The 18,860-nt window shown below is 34.7% G+C and overlaps 1 protein-coding gene across 3 annotated transcripts in view; it reads right to left on the bottom strand.

Annotated features, from left to right (window-relative positions):
* Positions 1–18,860, bottom strand: part of LOC124160182 (glutamate synthase [NADH]) — a 156,625-nt gene that overhangs the window by 34,567 nt on the left and 103,198 nt on the right. The window contains exons 1-10 of one of the 3 annotated variants that reach the window (XM_046535952.1): positions 15,139–15,216; positions 8,787–8,930; positions 8,485–8,573; positions 7,030–7,234; positions 6,118–6,278; positions 5,813–5,918; positions 5,505–5,627; positions 3,819–3,821; positions 1,196–1,413; positions 564–663 (exon numbers count right to left, since the gene is read on the bottom strand). In XM_046535952.1, coding sequence (XP_046391908.1) covers positions 564–663; positions 1,196–1,413; positions 3,819–3,821; positions 5,505–5,627; positions 5,813–5,918; positions 6,118–6,278; positions 7,030–7,234; positions 8,485–8,573; positions 8,787–8,930; positions 15,139–15,201 — 1,212 coding nt within the window. In that variant the 5' untranslated portion in view covers positions 15,202–15,216. Of the gene's footprint in view, positions 1–563; positions 664–1,195; positions 1,414–3,818; positions 3,822–5,504; positions 5,628–5,812; positions 5,919–6,117; positions 6,279–7,029; positions 7,235–8,484; positions 8,574–8,786; positions 8,931–15,138; positions 15,217–18,860 lie in introns of those variants that run through there. The other 2 variants (XM_046535950.1, XM_046535951.1) reach the window with 2 other exon arrangements.

The raw sequence follows: 18,860 nt of genomic DNA on the forward strand, positions 1-18,860 counted from the left end.
ACTTAATTCAGCAATGTACAGCAGACTCCCGATTATCCGGTTGCGGTTTATCCGGGTTGCGGATTATCCATGCATGATGTTTACTCTCGCTCAATTTTTTCCACGATCTTTATAAAAAATAAAATTGGACGCAAAATCATCGAAATCACTGCATTAATGCTAGGATAAACCGGGCTTATTATTTCAGTCTTAGTCCCCTTCGTAAAATGGAAGCAATCACGTGCTAGCTGCATTCACCGGAACACAGAGTTCCTGTTTTCCAAGCCTTGCAGTGAGCGACCGCACTCAGCTAAAAAGAATGCGAACTGGCAAAGAAAGCTCTCATTGAGTCTGGGAATCGCTCTAAAATAACAGAATAACTGCATCAATAATAATATATTGTTTGTTTTAGGTAAATTATGAACGTTGCAAGACATTTAAGTGAAAATTTGGATTATCTGTGTTTTCTGATTATTCGTGCCGTCTCTCACCATCATTAGCCCGGATAATCGGGAGTGTTTTGTATTAAATTTCTCTGATCTGCTATGGTTGCCTGACGGCAGGAGAGTACACACTGAACTGACCTGAGCAAACAGCTGCTTGAAGTAGTCATAAATAAGTGGCTGGAATTGAGAAAGGCAAGCAAGTGGAGCATCATTTCCCATGGACCCCAGGGCTTCTTTCCTGAAAGAGATATACACATGAGTAAAACTTTATATACTTGAAACACACCGTGTTAACATAAATCACTCATTGCATTAATCTCTGTCACTGTGGAACAGGCCGTAAAGCAAAAGCTCATATCCAAATATTATTTTACTGTGTACATAATACGAAGGAACATGTATGTCAAATCATTACATATTTAAAAGTCATTACAATTGGAAAAAAATGCATTGTTTGGTTGCAAGTGTGATCAGACCATAGAGATTCCTTAGGAGGGTTTTCTGTGGTTATTACTCCTGCAATAAGCAAGTGAGGCCAAGAGGTATGGGATTTTAGTTTGCCCACCATGTTGTTCTGTCTTGAGTGAAGATTAAAATCATAGGCCCTTACGATAAAAAGGCCCATTAAAATTCTAACATGGTTGAACGAGGTGGCTACTGCTGGTTTCAAGTGAAACCACATATGCTCTCTCCAGGAACCTCAATTGATCAGAACAATGCAAACATCAAACTTGATCTTATTTGTATAAAACAAAAGCATAAGCTCTTACTTTGTTTGCAGCATGGGAATTAGGAGCATATTGATGGTTTCAATGTTATAACTAAACAATGACAGTCTTTTGTCTCCACCCCACATTCTTCTAAAAGGAATTTCGGTCAGCTGTCCCGTTGGTATGTCACCACCTGCTTTTGGGGCTGAGCCATTGACAATGGCTGGCTGGGTTGGTTTCTTCTTTTTATATTCTGCTCGTATGTCTGACATTAAGATCTGTAAATATGGGTTCCAAAATGAATTTGATGGAATCCCTGAGAAATAACTTCACACTAACAATACTTCAGATGCATTGCACAAGCAGGTAGGTAGCTATACGATACCTCCGCTGCACAAACACTCAACAATCGCCCACCGAATCAAATCTGCTCATCTAGTACTACTAGGGCTACTAGATGGGAGGATTTGATTTGGTGGGCAATTGTTGAGCGTTTTTGCAGTGGAGGTATCATATATATGGGTTTTGATACCTATTACACACATCTATTACAAATATTTTAAAATTCTAGAAAAAATGTGAACATTTTTCGGGTCACTGAAAACATAAAGTTTTAAAAAAATTAAGGAAAAATATCAATGAATCACAACTCTAGATGAATCACAACTCTAGTAGATGCATCATTAATCTACTGAAATCTACTGAAAAAAAATTCACAGAAAAAAGAGAAAAATTAAGGATTAAAAAATCAATTCTACATTACACACATACAACTACAAGTAGAATTACAAAAATCTGAGTCCTATCTACCAAAGCAGAAATTATTGATCACAAAATACCATGCACTACAAGAACCAAAGTGATTAAAGCTGAAAAAAACATCAAAAAGCCAATTTTTAAAAATTAATCTCACCCTTAGATGATCTTACTTGTCAAACTCGTTCAATCTGTGACTTTTTAAAATCATTTGAGAGCATCGTTCAATTTTTCAAATATTCTAAGAAACATAGCTAAATGAACAAATTTCCATGATCACAGCTTTAGAATTGGTTGGTTGACTAACTCCTTATAGCTACGGCTACTATTAGTGCGAGAACAATAAATTAAGTAACATAAAAAAGGCATTTGACCATAATATCTTTGATAACTGAATTCATGTATGGAATTGAGGTATAGGAAGAGGAAAGGATTATCTTCATGTATCCATGATTCCCAGTTGCATATAAGTCCATTGTTTTTTCTTATATCAATTACAGAATAAATGTCATGAAAAGGATAAGCAAGAACAAATGATAATTCGTTCAAATGGACCAAATAAGCAAACCTGAGCACTTCTCAGGATGTCAAGATCACTTAGAGGATTCAGGGGTCTCTTACTAAAAGGCATTTCCACCACTAAATCTTATGCAAAGAACCGAAGGCAACTTGAGTCATTGACATGGCCAGTTACCAATGAAATTAGTTGGAGAAAGTGCTCGAGTCTTTATTTGTGAAAAAAATATTCCATGACGATTCTCAAATATAATTTAATCTTTTCTACCCAGTATGTTCCCATGAAAAGAAACCCTGTTGAACTAGGGAGACAATTACATCATCATTGTCTCAACTCAACACTTATTATAAACCACAGTGTTCCATTTCTTCCCCTTCCCATGAATACTTGCGTTTCACGTAAAAGTTAAATACATACATATATAAATATCTTCTTTAAATGCCTCTCAACAAAAATCCAGACAGCATTTCCATAAGTCATTCCACACATCTATGAATTGAAGTAAAACTTCACATTCTTCTTCACATGCCTCTTCTAAGTTCAATGCTTTTTGTATTGAGACACTTTGACCTCTTCAGGAGGTTTTAAAATTTTTGATTGATGATTCATAGTAAATAATCTTGTCAAGAGCTTAATTTAGCAAGAGCTTATGATTTCCACTTAATGAACTGTGCCATTCAGGGAGAGACACTGATTTACCCAACAAAGAAAAAAGATATAATAGGCTGGAGTAACTTATATAAATGAACATACTTGACCAGCCATACATAAACATGGCATAAAAATATTAGGTCATTTTCTGTGCTAAAAACCTAATCTTTCCTCAAAAGGATTGGAGAAATTAGGTAGATACATTTTGTGGCTCACAACAATCATAGCTAACCCGAAAAATATCCTTCTTCCCTTCATGAGAACAAACTTACTATGTTCCACAAACTCATCTTTGACAATAAATGAAACAGCCTTCAATACAATGAGCCAAATTTGTGAGGGTATCAGTGAAAAATTATACAATTACTTTAGGGAATGATGACGTAATTTTAAGTACAGGGTTATAAAGAACAAAGATCAACTATTCAATTTTATAACTGGCATAAATATAAAAGTCATATAATCATAAGTATTTAGTTGTGACCCACCCTATTAAAACTCACTTTTAATTGGGGATGTAACTTTCGACTTCAACTGCATACAAAATCCATTTAAAAAAGATAAATTCCAAAACTCTTACAGAAGTTGAGAGGTTCTATACACAAAACTACAGTTTTAGTACAACAGCTGCAACTAAATACAACCTATATAATAAAAAAACATGCAGTCATAAACTATGTATAAGGCCACATAAAATAAAACACCTACGGAACAAACTGTTAAAAAGAAGAGAATACCATATCCAAATAGTTTACTCACCAACTGAAAAACCAATATTTCATCGTAGCCAGGTAGCGAATATATGGAGGAAAAACTCATTTTAATTATTATGCATCAGAATTTTGTACTTCAAATTTCAAACGGTAAATCTAACTAGAAAGCCTACCTGAACGCACAAAGCAATATCAGTCTATCATATTAAAAGCCGGCTTCAGCCCACCATACTTTACTCCCAAATTAATTTACCGAATTATAAAAGATAAATTATACTAAGTCACTAATTTGTCAGAGATTACTAGTCAAAGAGTAGAGAACAGGATTGAAATATACAAAAATATTCAACAGATGAGTCAAACTAATCTGCATCATCATGCACAAACAAAATTACTTAAAATACATTATGAACTATCTTAAACATTTGTGTATGACCCAATTTCAAAATTCTAAGAACCAAGGTTTAAGGTGAATTTTGTGCTGTCTTCGGGGATGAAATTAATCATGGGTTTTATAAAAAAAAATAATCCAGCATTCACAAAGTTCTCTATTTCTACAGGGAGTAAATGTACTGAAGAAGTGACCTGTGATTTTTTCCACTTTAAAGAATAAAAAGATATTTTCCCATAAAGCAGCTGAAAAGATTGAAATTGGATGAACCCCTTCATCCATGAAAAAACAAGAAATTTAGGAGATAAGATGCCACTGAAAGACTGTTTGAGTCTCACTTATTGAAAGGAGGTGACTAGCAGCCAGCAGACCATTTGTGCCACTTTAAGAAAGTGCTGGGTTATCATGGAATTGATTATTAAGTAATGATAAAAGTAGGGGAGATAATCTACATCCTAAATTTGCCTTTGATTCACTAAGACCATTGAGGGATCCTCACCTTAGTACCTTCAGACAAAGGGATACAGTACTAAAATGACCTTCACTTAGTAACCCAGTGGAGACGAAAATTTTCAAAAATATTTCTACTATCACAAGGATTTGAGCCAAGGACCTCATAATGAGAAACTAATAACCTAATCACGATTTACTATCTATTACTCATGTCTTCACAAGCTTTGGATTTAGAATTAACAAACATAGATCAAAGAATATTTTTTGATAGAAATAAACTTTACAAGCACCACTCATATTATTATAACCAAAAACATTTTAAACGTTTAGGATGATTCTTTTATTAATAACTCATGAGAAAAGGAAAAAGCTGCATCCTCATACCTGCATAATGTTCCAACTCCCTGCCTAGGGGACATGATTCTGCCATTAATATCATTCACTAGGATAACTGAAAGATGCTGCGCAACATTTTGATTCATCCACAATAGACTTTCAATGACCCACATATATATTATGGTGAAGAGTAGTTCAGCTGTGTACGGTGAAGAGTAGTTCAGCTGTGTACGGTGAAGAGTAGTTCAGCTACTCTTCACCATAATATATGTGGACCGTAGTACCTTATCAGTATAGACCACTGCAGTGCTGCAGAAAACCAATCGGTAGGTTTTCTGTTCATTTTTTTTCATTTTTCCATAATGACTAGGCATAGTTGATAGAGATGAGTAAACGAACCCGATTGCATGTTGCGAAGTGATTTATGCTGCACTGGATTTTTTAATCATTACGAGAATCACGTCTCGTAAACTAATACTTGCTTTGAGATCTAAAAATTACCATGATTCAATGATAATAAATGACGAATCACAAAGTGAATGTCTTTCTCACCTGTTCCTTTAGCCAGTCAGAATGAGGTCTGCCTTGAGAAATATTCAATTTTAGCTCCACATCACCAATTATTTTCTTTTCCTTAGTGTCTACCAATAGCATCCTTCCAGGTTTCAGGCGACTCTAAAGGAATGAAAATAAAATTATCTCTGTTTTAAATAATTTTGAGACTAGGTATTCTTTTTACCTTCAGTATTAAGATTCTTACACTTAAAATTAGAAGCCAAATTAAATGGTCAAAAAAATCTAACATAATTTATAGCATCAAATATCTTCCATATAATTTCTATCTAGGATTTTTATCATACCTTAAGAATAACATTCTCAGGTGGGGTGTCATAGACACCAACTTCTGAGGCCATGATCATCATATTGTCCTTGGTTACATAGAAGCGTGATGGACGCAGTCCATTCCTAGAGAAAATTCAAATTGAAATGCCTTTTACACCAAAGAAATCACTGCCCTGAAGTAGGCACACTTATAAATGATTCTCAAATACTTTCATAAGGCACACAGTCACAATTTTAACATATACTGGGACTGAGTCAGTTCTATTTTCTTTGATTCAATGCAACCAATGCCTTGAGGCAATATTAAACTCTTAATGCATACCTGTCAAGGATAGCACCAATATAACGTCCATCAGTAAATGCCAGCAAAGCTGGCCCATCCCATGGTTCCATGACACACGCTGCCCACTTGTAGAAGTCATATTTCGGTCTCGGCATTATTGTATCATTCTGCCACGCTTCAGGGACCATTGTCATCACAGCCTATATTGAAAATAGTCACGTACCACACAGAATTATGTTAGCTTAAGTCATGGCAAGGTTGCAGCAAGGGAAAGGAGGGTAAAGGGATTCAAAACGCCACTGAACTCTTTGGGAGAATTGGTCTAAGTACCCCCTCTAAATGAACTCCCATCAGAAAATGTATTTCCCCTCAATAAAACATTTTTCTGGGCAGGAGCTTGAGTCAGGGAGCCCACCCCCAATAATTATGGTTCATTACCCACTAGCAGGCCCAGTTTAAGTGGTAAGCAAAGTACGCGGCTGCATAGGGTGTCAAGCAAAAGGAGGCACCTAAGCACTCAGCCCATGTCCAGCACTAATCCTCTCCCATTATTTTTGAGGGGGGTGGCAGGAATATTGTTTGCTTACACTAGAAAGATGTCTAGAACCGGCCCTACCCACTGGTCACTAAGCCCTTCCCCCAATCCTAATCCAGTAGGGCTAAGTTTTAATAGCATGGATGTACTACTGGGGACGTATCTACTACCCTCCAATTTAAAAGTCAAGTTACAGTTCAGGTAAAATTTATGCTTGCAGTCTTTAACTAATACTAGATGAAATCAATTACATGTAATTTGTGGGTTCAATTACTAAAACAATAATTATCTCACTAAACCAAATGGACACCATAATGGTGAATGGTATGGAAAACTTGAATAAGGAGAGAAAAAGCTGAGGCTCATGATGATAGTCAGAGCTATCTACCAGCTCAAAGAGAACAAGTCTAACTTACCTCTGGAAGAGACCTCCTTCCAGCCATCACTAGGAACTCTAAAACACAATCAACAGCACCAGAATCAGACAAGTTTGGTTCAACAACAGGGTAGAGTGCCTTCAGCTTGTCACCATAAACTTCACTCTCCATAACACCTTCTCGGGCCTTCATATAGTTCACATTTCCTCGTAGGGTGTTGATCTCACCATTATGAGCTAAAACCCTAAAAAGAATTGAAAATAAAATTATGTATTCCTGTCACGGCCCAGCAACATAGCTTTGGTATTATCCATCCTTCATCAAATGATGATAAGGACTCCATGTTAGCCAAGTGCTAAAAATATATATTCATTTAAAATTTGCTCATTAGAAGTGAGTACTCAGTTAACAGTGCTACTTCTGCAACATCAAATGATTTTTAAACTTTGAAATTTACTTATCGTAGATACTGCAACTTAGCAGATAGAATGACGCTCACTGATACACTCAAATGCGCAAATAGGTCAAAAGAGACCTTGGAGGTCGATTGTGACACACATGAAGGGTGAATGAGAGAATGAAGAGATGCTATATATGTACATAGAGATACTGTATATAGAGATATTTGATCAAATGGGAATGAAGAAAAGTATTATTCAAACTGATTTTATCCTCTATCCTTCCATCCTCACCAATAATTATATTTCATAAAGACATATAGAGTGAGTAGGGTAGTTTCCTTCACCAAAGAAAACGAAAGGCGTTGATTGCGATTCCTTACCCACCATTAGTGTATTCATAATACACAAATTATTTGGTTTTACAAATCCCAATTTAGACGAATGGCAATGGTCAATTTTAACCTCATTTGAAAAAGGCCAGATTGGCGCCTATGCGATGCCACTCCACGTGACGTCACAGGGACCTAGTTTCTATGCGAGTAGATAGGAGTTTTACATCGTCTGAGATTACCAATTCATGCATGAGGCACAGAGCTCAGGGAAACATCTCTTAATAATCACTTATTAAAATGTTCAAGGTCGGAAAGTTTCCTTCGTTTGATAAGGTATTAATAATCCTTATTGAAGCCAAGAGCTACCTGCTAGCAGGGTACTCTGCTACCTGCTAGCAGCCTGCGTCGCAGTGGTGCACATATTCTCGCCCCAAGATCACCTCACTCGGCGGCAGCGGGAACCAGGCTGACGTCACACAGGCTTTTCCCATCATTCATACTTAGGCGTCGCGTTTTCGCGCGCTTGAAAATTTTCACTTTTCATTTAATCGCGAAAAATAGATATCGTCATTTAAAAATCTAAAAGCGTGAAATACGTACTCCAGGAGTAATAATCTTTCGATTTAGTCAATAAAAAAATAATAGGAAACCACCCTTTTCTTACACATGCATCCTTTCATTGGAACACAGCAAGTATTAATGTACACGCCACAGAGAGCTTCTTTGACTTAGCCAAATCAATCACTATTTTGTGTACTTACCTCAAAGGATGAGCCCTTTCCCAGCTTGGAAAAGTGTTGGTTGAAAATCTGGTATGCACTAGAGCCAAATATGTGTCATACTCAGGATTCTGAAATAAAATATTGATGGTCTCTAATGAAAAACTCAATTTCCCTGATATAAAAATCAAATCATTCATAATTCAAGCATCATTTGCAGAGAGTATAACATAAATTATCCATTACATTAAAACTTCAACTTCACGAAGGAGAAAAAAGGCTCTGGAAAGGCTAAACTGATATAATTATGAACCTCCAGAGCAGATAAATTAAAAGAACCTTACCTTCAAATCAAGAAAATAAGTCCAGAGTTGATCAGAAGTCAGCTGGCCTTTATACACAACAGTGTATATTGAGAGGGAGCATATGTAGAAGCGTGCACCAGGCTTTGCAATGGTGTGAGTGGCTTGCTTGCGAAGAAAGAACACCTTTAAAAGACACAAAAAAGATATAATTGCATTTGAAAGGACTTACAAAAAGAAAATCACTGGTAGAAAATGCATCTAATAACTACATTTAATGATTTTTTTTATAGATGAAAGGCATGCAAAAAGATGATTAATGAGATTTTGAATGCTTTTCGAAAAATTTCTTGAAAATTCAAGACAAAATTTAAAAATTTCTTTTGATTAATAGTACATTTATGTATAGTAAGCAAAAGAAGTTAGTGAATAAAATCCTCATTCTTTCATTTTATCACTATAAATCCTAAAATTGTTAATCACTCACTTGAAAAGCAGAATTTCATGTTAGTCACATATCTCAACAAAATACTTTTTATGTGGTCAAAAAGTGAACCATAATTATACAAAACAATTAATTCCAAAGCAGCAACTTATGCAACTGAATACATGATAAATTTTTCAAGTAGTCAAAAAATTAACTGCCAATGGAGGATGGCTACAAAAATGATTAAGTTTCATCTGTATTCATATTGTTATCATACTGATACAAGGAAATCAATATCAATTACAAGGATTCAGAGTACGTTAACCTTTTTTTGAAAATAAATATTATTGGTAGCTAGCTGGTGGCCTCATTACACTGAGTGAAATAAAGATTTTACATTCTTTTGATTAAATATTTATTTATGGCCAATTATGAATTGAATCACGAAAGATGATATTTTTGGACCATAGTACCATTTTTTCCTCCTCATAATAAGTCACCATTTTCATTTCATACTAGAAGCTTCTCAAAGAGAATGAGATTTTCTTAGCTATAGCTTGATCCCATTCAGAAATACCAATTTTTGTGGCATGATTACTCCTAATGTTGTGGGTAGAGGTTAGCCATTGAGCTCAAGCAGGAGCGAAGAACCCCTTCACAAAACCAATGCAAGTTATACTTATTGCCCCTATTGAAGTTTCATAGCCTTTTGTCAATTTTTATGGTCTCACTTATTAAGAGGTGACAGTATGCTTGCATCTTAGCCAATACCTGTGTTTGTTTAAACTTTATTTCATATCCAGGGCTTGAGGTAGAATGTTTGGCAACCACTCACCCATTCATTGTTTGAAACCATAGGTTGGTTGGGGAGGTAGGAGAGGGTAGACCACTCCCTAGACTAAACCACATGCGTGTGGAGTTCATACATTGAAGGCTAGGGACAAGTTTTATTTCAGGTAACCATGTACTTCCAGAGCTTTTTTGGGAGTGCACAAAGGTGTCACCCAGAATTTTAACCTGACACCCCAATGCAAGAAGCCAAATGCTCTACCAAACAGAAAACCATCCCCCCCGAAAACCACTGACGAGTCTTATTAATGCAGCTCCATCACTCACTACTGTTCTCCAAACCTTTGAAAGAGCAAAAGAGAGTAATGGCAGAGTATTAATAAAACATTTCAGTAGTAGGTGAACACCTTGCCTTGAGCTTCGGATATAAGGTAACTGTCAACCACATGTCATAACTTTGTTTGATAAAGGAACCTATCCTTACAAAATCTTGAAGCCCAGCTTTCTATAAAAGCCTAATTGCTCACACATCCCACTCAACATTGGAAATGGACCAGGGATAGAGAAATAGGCATGAATTCCTTCATATAAAATTGAGCTGGAGGCAAGAAATACTCATCAATATGGAGCATCTAGGATGAGAAGCAAAATATTGAGATGCTAAAAAAAATGAACAAAACATGAGATTGTTCATAAATATCATCTTATAAAGTCAAAAGATGCTGCAATAATATTCAAACAAAAATCGATAACAATATGTACAACTATGTTCTCAGTCATTAACAAGACGAAGAAGAAATCTGCAGAGATCAATATTCTTTTTCAACAAACTGATTGATTATCAATCCTTGATCATCAACTTCGCAGACTTAAAATTGCTGAGGGAGAATTAGCTTAGTAAGGGCAAAAAACTAAAAGATATTGATTTCCATGTATTATTAAGATAAACAATATATGATTTGCAGATGAAAATTTCATCCCCCAGTGGTAATCAACATCATCAAACTCAGAGGAGTCTTTCAACTGTATAAGAAAATATATATACATCCAATATGAAAATCAAGAAAATGAAGCCTTTTGATACACAAGATCTTAATGTTATTGCTATCAATAAACTAAAATGTATGAAGCAGCCTGACTTCTTTACGAGGGATCAGATAGACATCACAATTTCATAAGGGCAGTACTAAAACAGTAGCCATAATGAAACAAGACATTTCTTGGGCATGAAAAAAATCATGCCACTACATTTCTGATCCAAATTTGAATTAAATTGCTATAGTCATTTCATACAAAACAGTTTTATTAATGAAATGACTATAGCTTACAAAAATGTAATTACACAGCACACAAAAATGTGTCACTCAAATCTTGACAGATACTGACACTGAAATTTGTGCAATTGATGAAAAGTAGATAAGAGTCCAACCATATCATTAAAGAGAAAATTTACTTTCTTCCAGCAAAAGGAAGTATCTTGGCATAGACATCACAGGATGATTGACTGCCATCACATTTCTAAATAAAATTTTAACAGCAAAAAGAAACAGATAGGAGGCCAAATGTTTTTTAAGCTTATACCTTCAGTAAAGATACAATAACACCCTTGTATTCATGATCTGACCAGCAGTAAAAAGAATACTTGGTACGTAATACTCAACAGCTTATTAAGGTGCAGGTTATATTCCATTCTGCAGATAGACTGGCAAAGAATAAAGGGAGAGTGAATTAAAATTGTTCCATCCCGCTATGTTCAAACATGTGCCACTCGCTGCCCAGGATAGAGAATGGTAATGTACCAATTAAGCCTCCTTCACAAAAATTCCTTTGAAATGCTTCAATAATTACTCCTCAAATGTAGTAGAGTAAGATTTAAGAATAAGATAGGAATGTTAGTAGATAGTAGTAGTTGGTTTTAGTTGTATACTTAGTCAATACGGCCATTGGAAAATTTATTGAAGCATCCCATTAGGGTTAGAGTATCTGATTTGATCATTTGGCATAATTGAATAATTAGTACCACTCATGGTAAATTCAATCATTTGCCAGTTCACTGTGTGGAAATCCATATTAAATTAATAATACATTAGCGTGGTATAATCCACACTAAAATATTTAATGACCTCGACCGTTTTTGATTCACCTAGCATCAGCACCTCTTGACAATCAAGTTTGGTGAATCAAAACTGATTGATGAGCATTAAATACTGTGGTATGGAATACACGGAGTGGTCATTTTATTAATTAAGTACACAAGGTGTTTATATGAATTGGTACAAATATGTTCAGAGTTTATATCATCAAACCAGAAAGTTATCTAACATATGAATGTAAAAAAAAGACTCAAAAAGAACTTGAAACGTAAGTAAAGTAGATGAGGTTCACATGAAAGAGGGCCATAATAGGAGAGTCAATTAATTGAGGAAATAGACGATCAAGATGGTACAATCAGAAGGCATGGCAGTGATCCAGGAGGTGAGCTACATAATAGGTAGGTTAGCAAGGGAAAGATTAAAATGACATGGTGTAAGGGACTGGAAGAGATATTAACGGAAATCTAATAAAGAAAAATGAGGGGTCAGTAGAAAAGGAAGAGAATAGGATTCACGGATAGAAGAAAGGATACATGACGAAATGAATTATGAAACTTTGTGAGTGGTAAGGAAGACAAAAGCTCAGAGAAGGCTACATTGGTTTTCTAGCTGGTCAACAGGTCCATTTATCAGGTCCTGACTCTGAAATCCATTATATCCAAGGACCTTCAGCCCCAAGGAAAATGGAATACTAGACTCAAATTTCTACAGAAATTCACAGAATAAAACTAGAAAACTAATCTAGACTTCACTGATGACACACCCCAAGAAAGCACTATATCTTAAATCAGATGAGGAGTGACTCTGGCTAAATATTTCTGCTTCAACTGATAGAAAACATGATCACTTGGTCACCAATCGGATAATAGTGTTTTTATGGTTGTAGACTGTAAAATAAAAGCTTTTTAGGTAATAAGTGCTTGAGCACCAGGACATACACCTAAATTAACAGCCATGCACCAAAACATACAGTAAAGTGAAATAGAAATTATTCATTCTATGACAGCCTATACCATAAGGGTAGACAACTTTTTTATTTTTATCTTTTCTATAATTTTCCAGAAGAATACTGAATTTTCATTGCAACATACACAATTTGTACTTCTCTAAAAGAGGGGATGATTTCATATGAGTAGTTCAAATTTTCCACGCAGGTAAAAACAAGTTTTCAAAAGACTGAGAGACTTTTGCAGAGGCCACTGCTGATATTTACTGGCCCTGGTAAATAGATGGCAAAAATTACATTGAAACAAAAATTTTCAGCTTCTTAATATTGTATCACAACTAAGAACTGCTTCATAAGTCAGAATATATTCAATTTTATCCCACAACAAAGACTTAGTTTTTCGAGGACTTTAAATTTTAAAGGATTGTCATTGGAAATATTTATTTTCAGTTAAATCTCAAATCAAATTTTATCTATTTCCAAAGCCTTCAACATATTCAATTAAAAAAATAAAAATATGCATGTAAATCATTGAAGTGTGCAAGGGGCATTAATTTTCTACATATTTCACTTTACTGTTCAACAAATTAAAGCTTCCAAAATCTAACATTGCAACACTGCGCACCTATAATTAGTGGCTACTTTAGGTACCTACTTATTTCCTAGTAAAATAATGATGTAACTAGCTTCTAAAGCAATAATGTTTACAATTTTAACTGAATGGCAGATTAAAAGGCAAAATGAAATTTTGTATGTATGTATGTGTGAAAGTAAACAGATTTAGATGGTCTAAGATCATCTACAACAAAATCAACCAAAATATGTAATCATAAATTAGATTATTGAGTAATTATTATATATGCTTCTTAAAACAGATAGAAAACACTTCTTATAAAAAATGCTGACTGCAAAGCGCATCCTTTGACATGGTTTTAACCTTTCACCAGACAAAATATTTGATACACTTACGTAACATGCCACTTAAATAAAATCAAATCAGTTTTTTTAGTTTAAAATTCACTGCCCCGCTACTAACATATCCTAGGTGAGTAGGGTCTTAATGGAATGTCCTGGGAAGATTTCAAAAAAATATATATACTTCAGTTCTAAAAGAAATAAGCATTAGATGCAAAGCCTTGGAGTTTACAGTTTATTTATGACCTTAATGCCAAATTATACTAACTTAATCAAAGCTATATTATTCTACTATTCATAATGATGGAGCCAACACAAAGAGAGATTTTACAAGAATCAAGCGGTATGACACTCAAAATTAGCAACATATCTGATTCTTACCTAAGGCATTAATTCAATAAACTGTATCTAAAAGCACATTTAATCTTTAAGTCGTACAGTATTAAGTGATAGACTATCCTGCCAAGCCTAATCAAATTTTAATAAATGAAGTGTACACAAAATGTGAAAGATTACATAAAATAGGGAGAATTTAAGGGAAGAACTAATTTAATTTATAGTAAATTTTAATAAATTACAATAATAATATGTAATTTTATTAAGCCATGGTCATAGGGTTTTTCCAATATATTTATTGATGTTGGCAACTCAATTATATCCATCAAACCTGAAAATATTACGGTAAAAATTAAATAATCACAACCAACTGGAACTTGTTGATCTATTTCTCATTTTTTATGGTAAATTAAACCAATAACATTATTCGAACCATGATGAGAAGAAGGTACTAAACCATGAGTGGTATTAATCAATGTGTATGTTGAAAGTAATTTACACATGCAAACATTATTCAGCCTATTAATCAGACGCATGTACAATACATGTATGCAATAAGGCATAACCTGTATAATGCATCAATCATCCTGTGATGTTTGCCACAAAATAAATAGAATGCTTTCAATATGACGGCATATTTTATGATGAATTTTTTTCATTTAATAGGGAAGTTTTAGCCACGATATATAAATCGATGATTTTTTTTCTCAAAAGCATGATACATGTTACATTTTTTGTGAAGGCCTTTACAATTGCTCAATGAGTGTAGTCTTTACCTTAAATTTGCAAACCTCAAAGGCAAATATGATGGAGATCCATCAAATCAAGGAGAAAAAGTGCTTTTGATACAATACTCTCTCAGATTGACATCGAGAGTATTATTATTACCAGGTGGAATGTTTTGGTGTTCCAGCAACACTGGAAGCACGTGGGACGCACGGTCCAGTCCATGGGGTAGGGCAGGAGACGGAACCTTTCTAAGGAAGTGAGCCAAATTCAGTAAGAATTGGCTGGACAATGCATGTTCCAAGTCAAAGAACTCATCAGTAGCAGAGTCAAAAATTAATCAACAAATAAATAAAATAACTGTCACAAGCAACAAACTTTTCACAAAAATCAATTTAAAAAATTTTCACTAGGTAAGAACATAAATTTTGCTTCTAATCCTAAACTAGGCACTTGTTTTTTTTTCAAAATGCAATTTTCAAGTCCTTCAGAATCATTGCATATTTAATATCCCCAAAGCAAGATTAAATGAAATCATAAAATTTAATTTTGCAAATGAAGTGAAAAATCTTGCTGATAGACTAATTGACTCCACATTAGTATAAGTTTTAAGTCCAAAACATTAATTTGCCAGAATGTTAGGATGTGATATCTTCATGGAAGACATCAAATCCTTAGCTTGGCAATTGCTGATTAAAACTTGATTTCCTTATAACACATCCCATACAGAGCCCTCAAATCAGATACGCAGTTAAACTAAAATTAATATTTAATGATTTCATCTTAAGTTTAAACAAAATGGAACAGCATATAATAAATGTTAAATGTGAAAGAAATATATTGTTGGTAGTTGAAAATAAAAAAAATCACCACACACTAAATCAAAACTAAAACTTGATGGAGATGAAGTTGATAAATGATTTGAGACCATGCTTTGGTGAATAAGGCAATACATGTTTTGTTCAAAATATTTCACTTGAGCATGCACATCCTGAAAAACTTCAAATTGCATCAAACACTACACAAATAGTATCTAAAATGAAATATTTACTCAGCAATGACAAAGGGCGACAGTTCTTACGAATGACATGTTTGGACACTAGATAATATCGAGTAGGCATGTATAATGGAGGGTAGGTTGATAATTTCCATAATTACCATGATTTGGGCACATTTGATAAAACAGCGATTGGGAAGACAAAGCAATCTGCATAAGAACATACGAAAACATATTGATACGCAAAAAGACAACATTGCTTTCCAAACGGAGCAGACAGACATAAATAATACTCGCAATATCCTACAATCGCACAAAGTAAATTGAATAAGCATTACAGGGTGCATGAAGTATATGAAGGTTTTCCAGGTTTTTGGTTCAAACATTCACCAAGTTGAGAAAACAGTAATATTTTTAGCAGCCAAAATTGAACTGAGCATATGAAAAACTTTCCAAATTATTGACTAGCAACGATTTATTATTTGTGTAATGCTTTTCTATCATTTTCTATTAATGTAACATTTTACTTTTACAATTCAGGGACAAGCATCCATTTAAAAGAGGCTGATATAAAATCAATGTATGATTAACAAAAACCACGAATCTCCATATATCTCATTGGTCTAAGAATTACACATAGCTGCGTCATAAAAATAAAATTCAATTTGTATTTTTCAAAACAGTAATTTATTATTCATTAAAACAACAAGGAAGTATTCCTATAAATTTTTGCATAAATAAGCATAAAATGATGAAATGGCAAAAACATTCTGTTACCCATTCTCAGATTCCTAATGCCCCATAGTACATCCCAAGCCCCTAATGTCTCAGAAAATCGTCAAATATCATGGTCAAGTACATGAATATTTTTGTCACATTTTATCGACCACTGATAATATTTCAGATCTGCAATAGCAGATTTGGGCGGTCTTCTCTTTTACCATAGCTAATCAAAGCCCAAATTCGTTTAGAATATTCACGACAGAAGAAATTAACAATTCAAAAATTCTAAATTAAGTAACTTAACTCAAATGAGAGGGGTAATTTGAAAAATGTCCATGGAAAGAGCCCTTGGGGTAAAGAGTGTGCCCAAGATCAAAACTCGAGGGGGGCAAGCCGTGGTCGTTCAAGTTGTAACACAGAAAAGGTAATGGAAACCAAAATTTCAAGAAAATTATAAAAGCGCTTTTATAGTTTTTAAAATTATTTGCTCGAAAATAAAACATTTCAACTTTAATTTCATGTTTTATACTAATGTCACTTTTCATAGATTTAAATAAATTTTGTTCAAAACTTCGTTTTAGACTAAATTTAATTTTGCTTCTGGAAGGGGGGCAGCAGCCCCCCCTGTCCCCCGTTGGGTACGCCCATGCTTGGAGTTAGTGTTTCACGGGCCTCGCGTGCGAGCCAACCCTAAATTGCGGGCACGCCGCGATAATCACCTTGCCGCCGTTTCCGCCCGGGGCTATTTCCAGACGGACTTCTCACGTGGAGGAGGCCAAGGGGAGGGGGACGTTATGTAAACTCGCGGAGGCGTTGGCAAGTTCTTCGACCCTTTCATAGACTCAAAGCAAAATATAAAAAGATAAAGCCTCGAATATACTTCCACCGATGATCGGCATGCCCTCATCCCTTTCTCATCGCTGCCATTTTTCCGGTCGCACGATGCTGAACCATGGGACAAAGAAATTAAAATTTGGAAAAATAGGCGCTCTTTGAAATCGGGCTGACCCAACGGTTCACATACGGAATTTGGAAGAATTGTACAGAATCAATCTAAAAAGAGCTATAGAGTGTATTATTGTCGACTTTTCAGTTTTTCAGTCAAATAAGAAAGGCGATAATATGAAATGAAATATCCTAAATCGAAAGTCAATCGATGATAACTGTATGCCAGAGCGCTTCCATGGAAAAAAATTCAAGGAAGCGCTCTTACTAACGTGATACCGGAATAGTTAAAATATACGTCCTTACACATTCACTACGTAACTAAAATTCACTACAAATAACAAATATTAATCACGAGTGTAATATTCTCCTTTATAGTCACCTAATCCAAATTCCTTATCGATTGAAATAATACAAATCCCTAAGTTGAGGGGAAAGTACAACAAAAGTGTTAATACAAGAAAAAAGAATTATATTGAATTCAAATTAATATTGCTAGCACACTAGTCTATTACTGAGATATGCTGACTAATCCTTTAATTTTCTTCAGCGCTCAACACACATGCGATCCAAAGATAATTTAATTTCATCAAGATAATTAAAGCAAGACGACTGACAGACTTCGCGAAAGCGTAATGACGCCAACTAAAATGAGTCGAATCAATTATTTTGAAACGGAAAAGACACGCTGACACAGAAATCACAATCAAAAGGACACGAAAGGTCATTACAAGCCAAATGATGATTTCAGTCACCATTGGAAAAGAAAGCGGAGAAGTGGTATACTACAGCGTCCTAGAAGTAATACTTATTTTTTCTCCGATAGCATGAACATAAAGAGAATTTTGAAAGGACGACGAAAAAAGCCATTCGTAGAATACATAGCTTTTTTTCTCATAATAAGGAGTTGATAAATTACGAATTATTTAAGTGTACACGTTAGACGATACAACATTCACACTTGCAGGAACGACTATATTGAGCCAGATATAAGAATCTGTGGTGAGGAACATGACTTGGAATTTTGAACTTTAGGAATTGGCAACTAAAACAAAAGTGTATGGCTCTGGGAGTGCAATAAAGTCAGCATTTCATAAAAATACTCGACTTAAAGCGTAAAAGTACACCTGACGCGTCTCTAGAGATAACGATCATTAGTTATGACCACAAAAGATTACGCTCGACGAAAATTTTACTTCCTTGTCAGTCACTTGCGGAA

The sequence above is a fragment of the Ischnura elegans genome, chromosome 6 (assembly GCF_921293095.1).
Source record: "Ischnura elegans chromosome 6, ioIscEleg1.1, whole genome shotgun sequence".
In the NCBI taxonomy this organism is placed as follows: domain Eukaryota; kingdom Metazoa; phylum Arthropoda; class Insecta; order Odonata; family Coenagrionidae; genus Ischnura; species Ischnura elegans.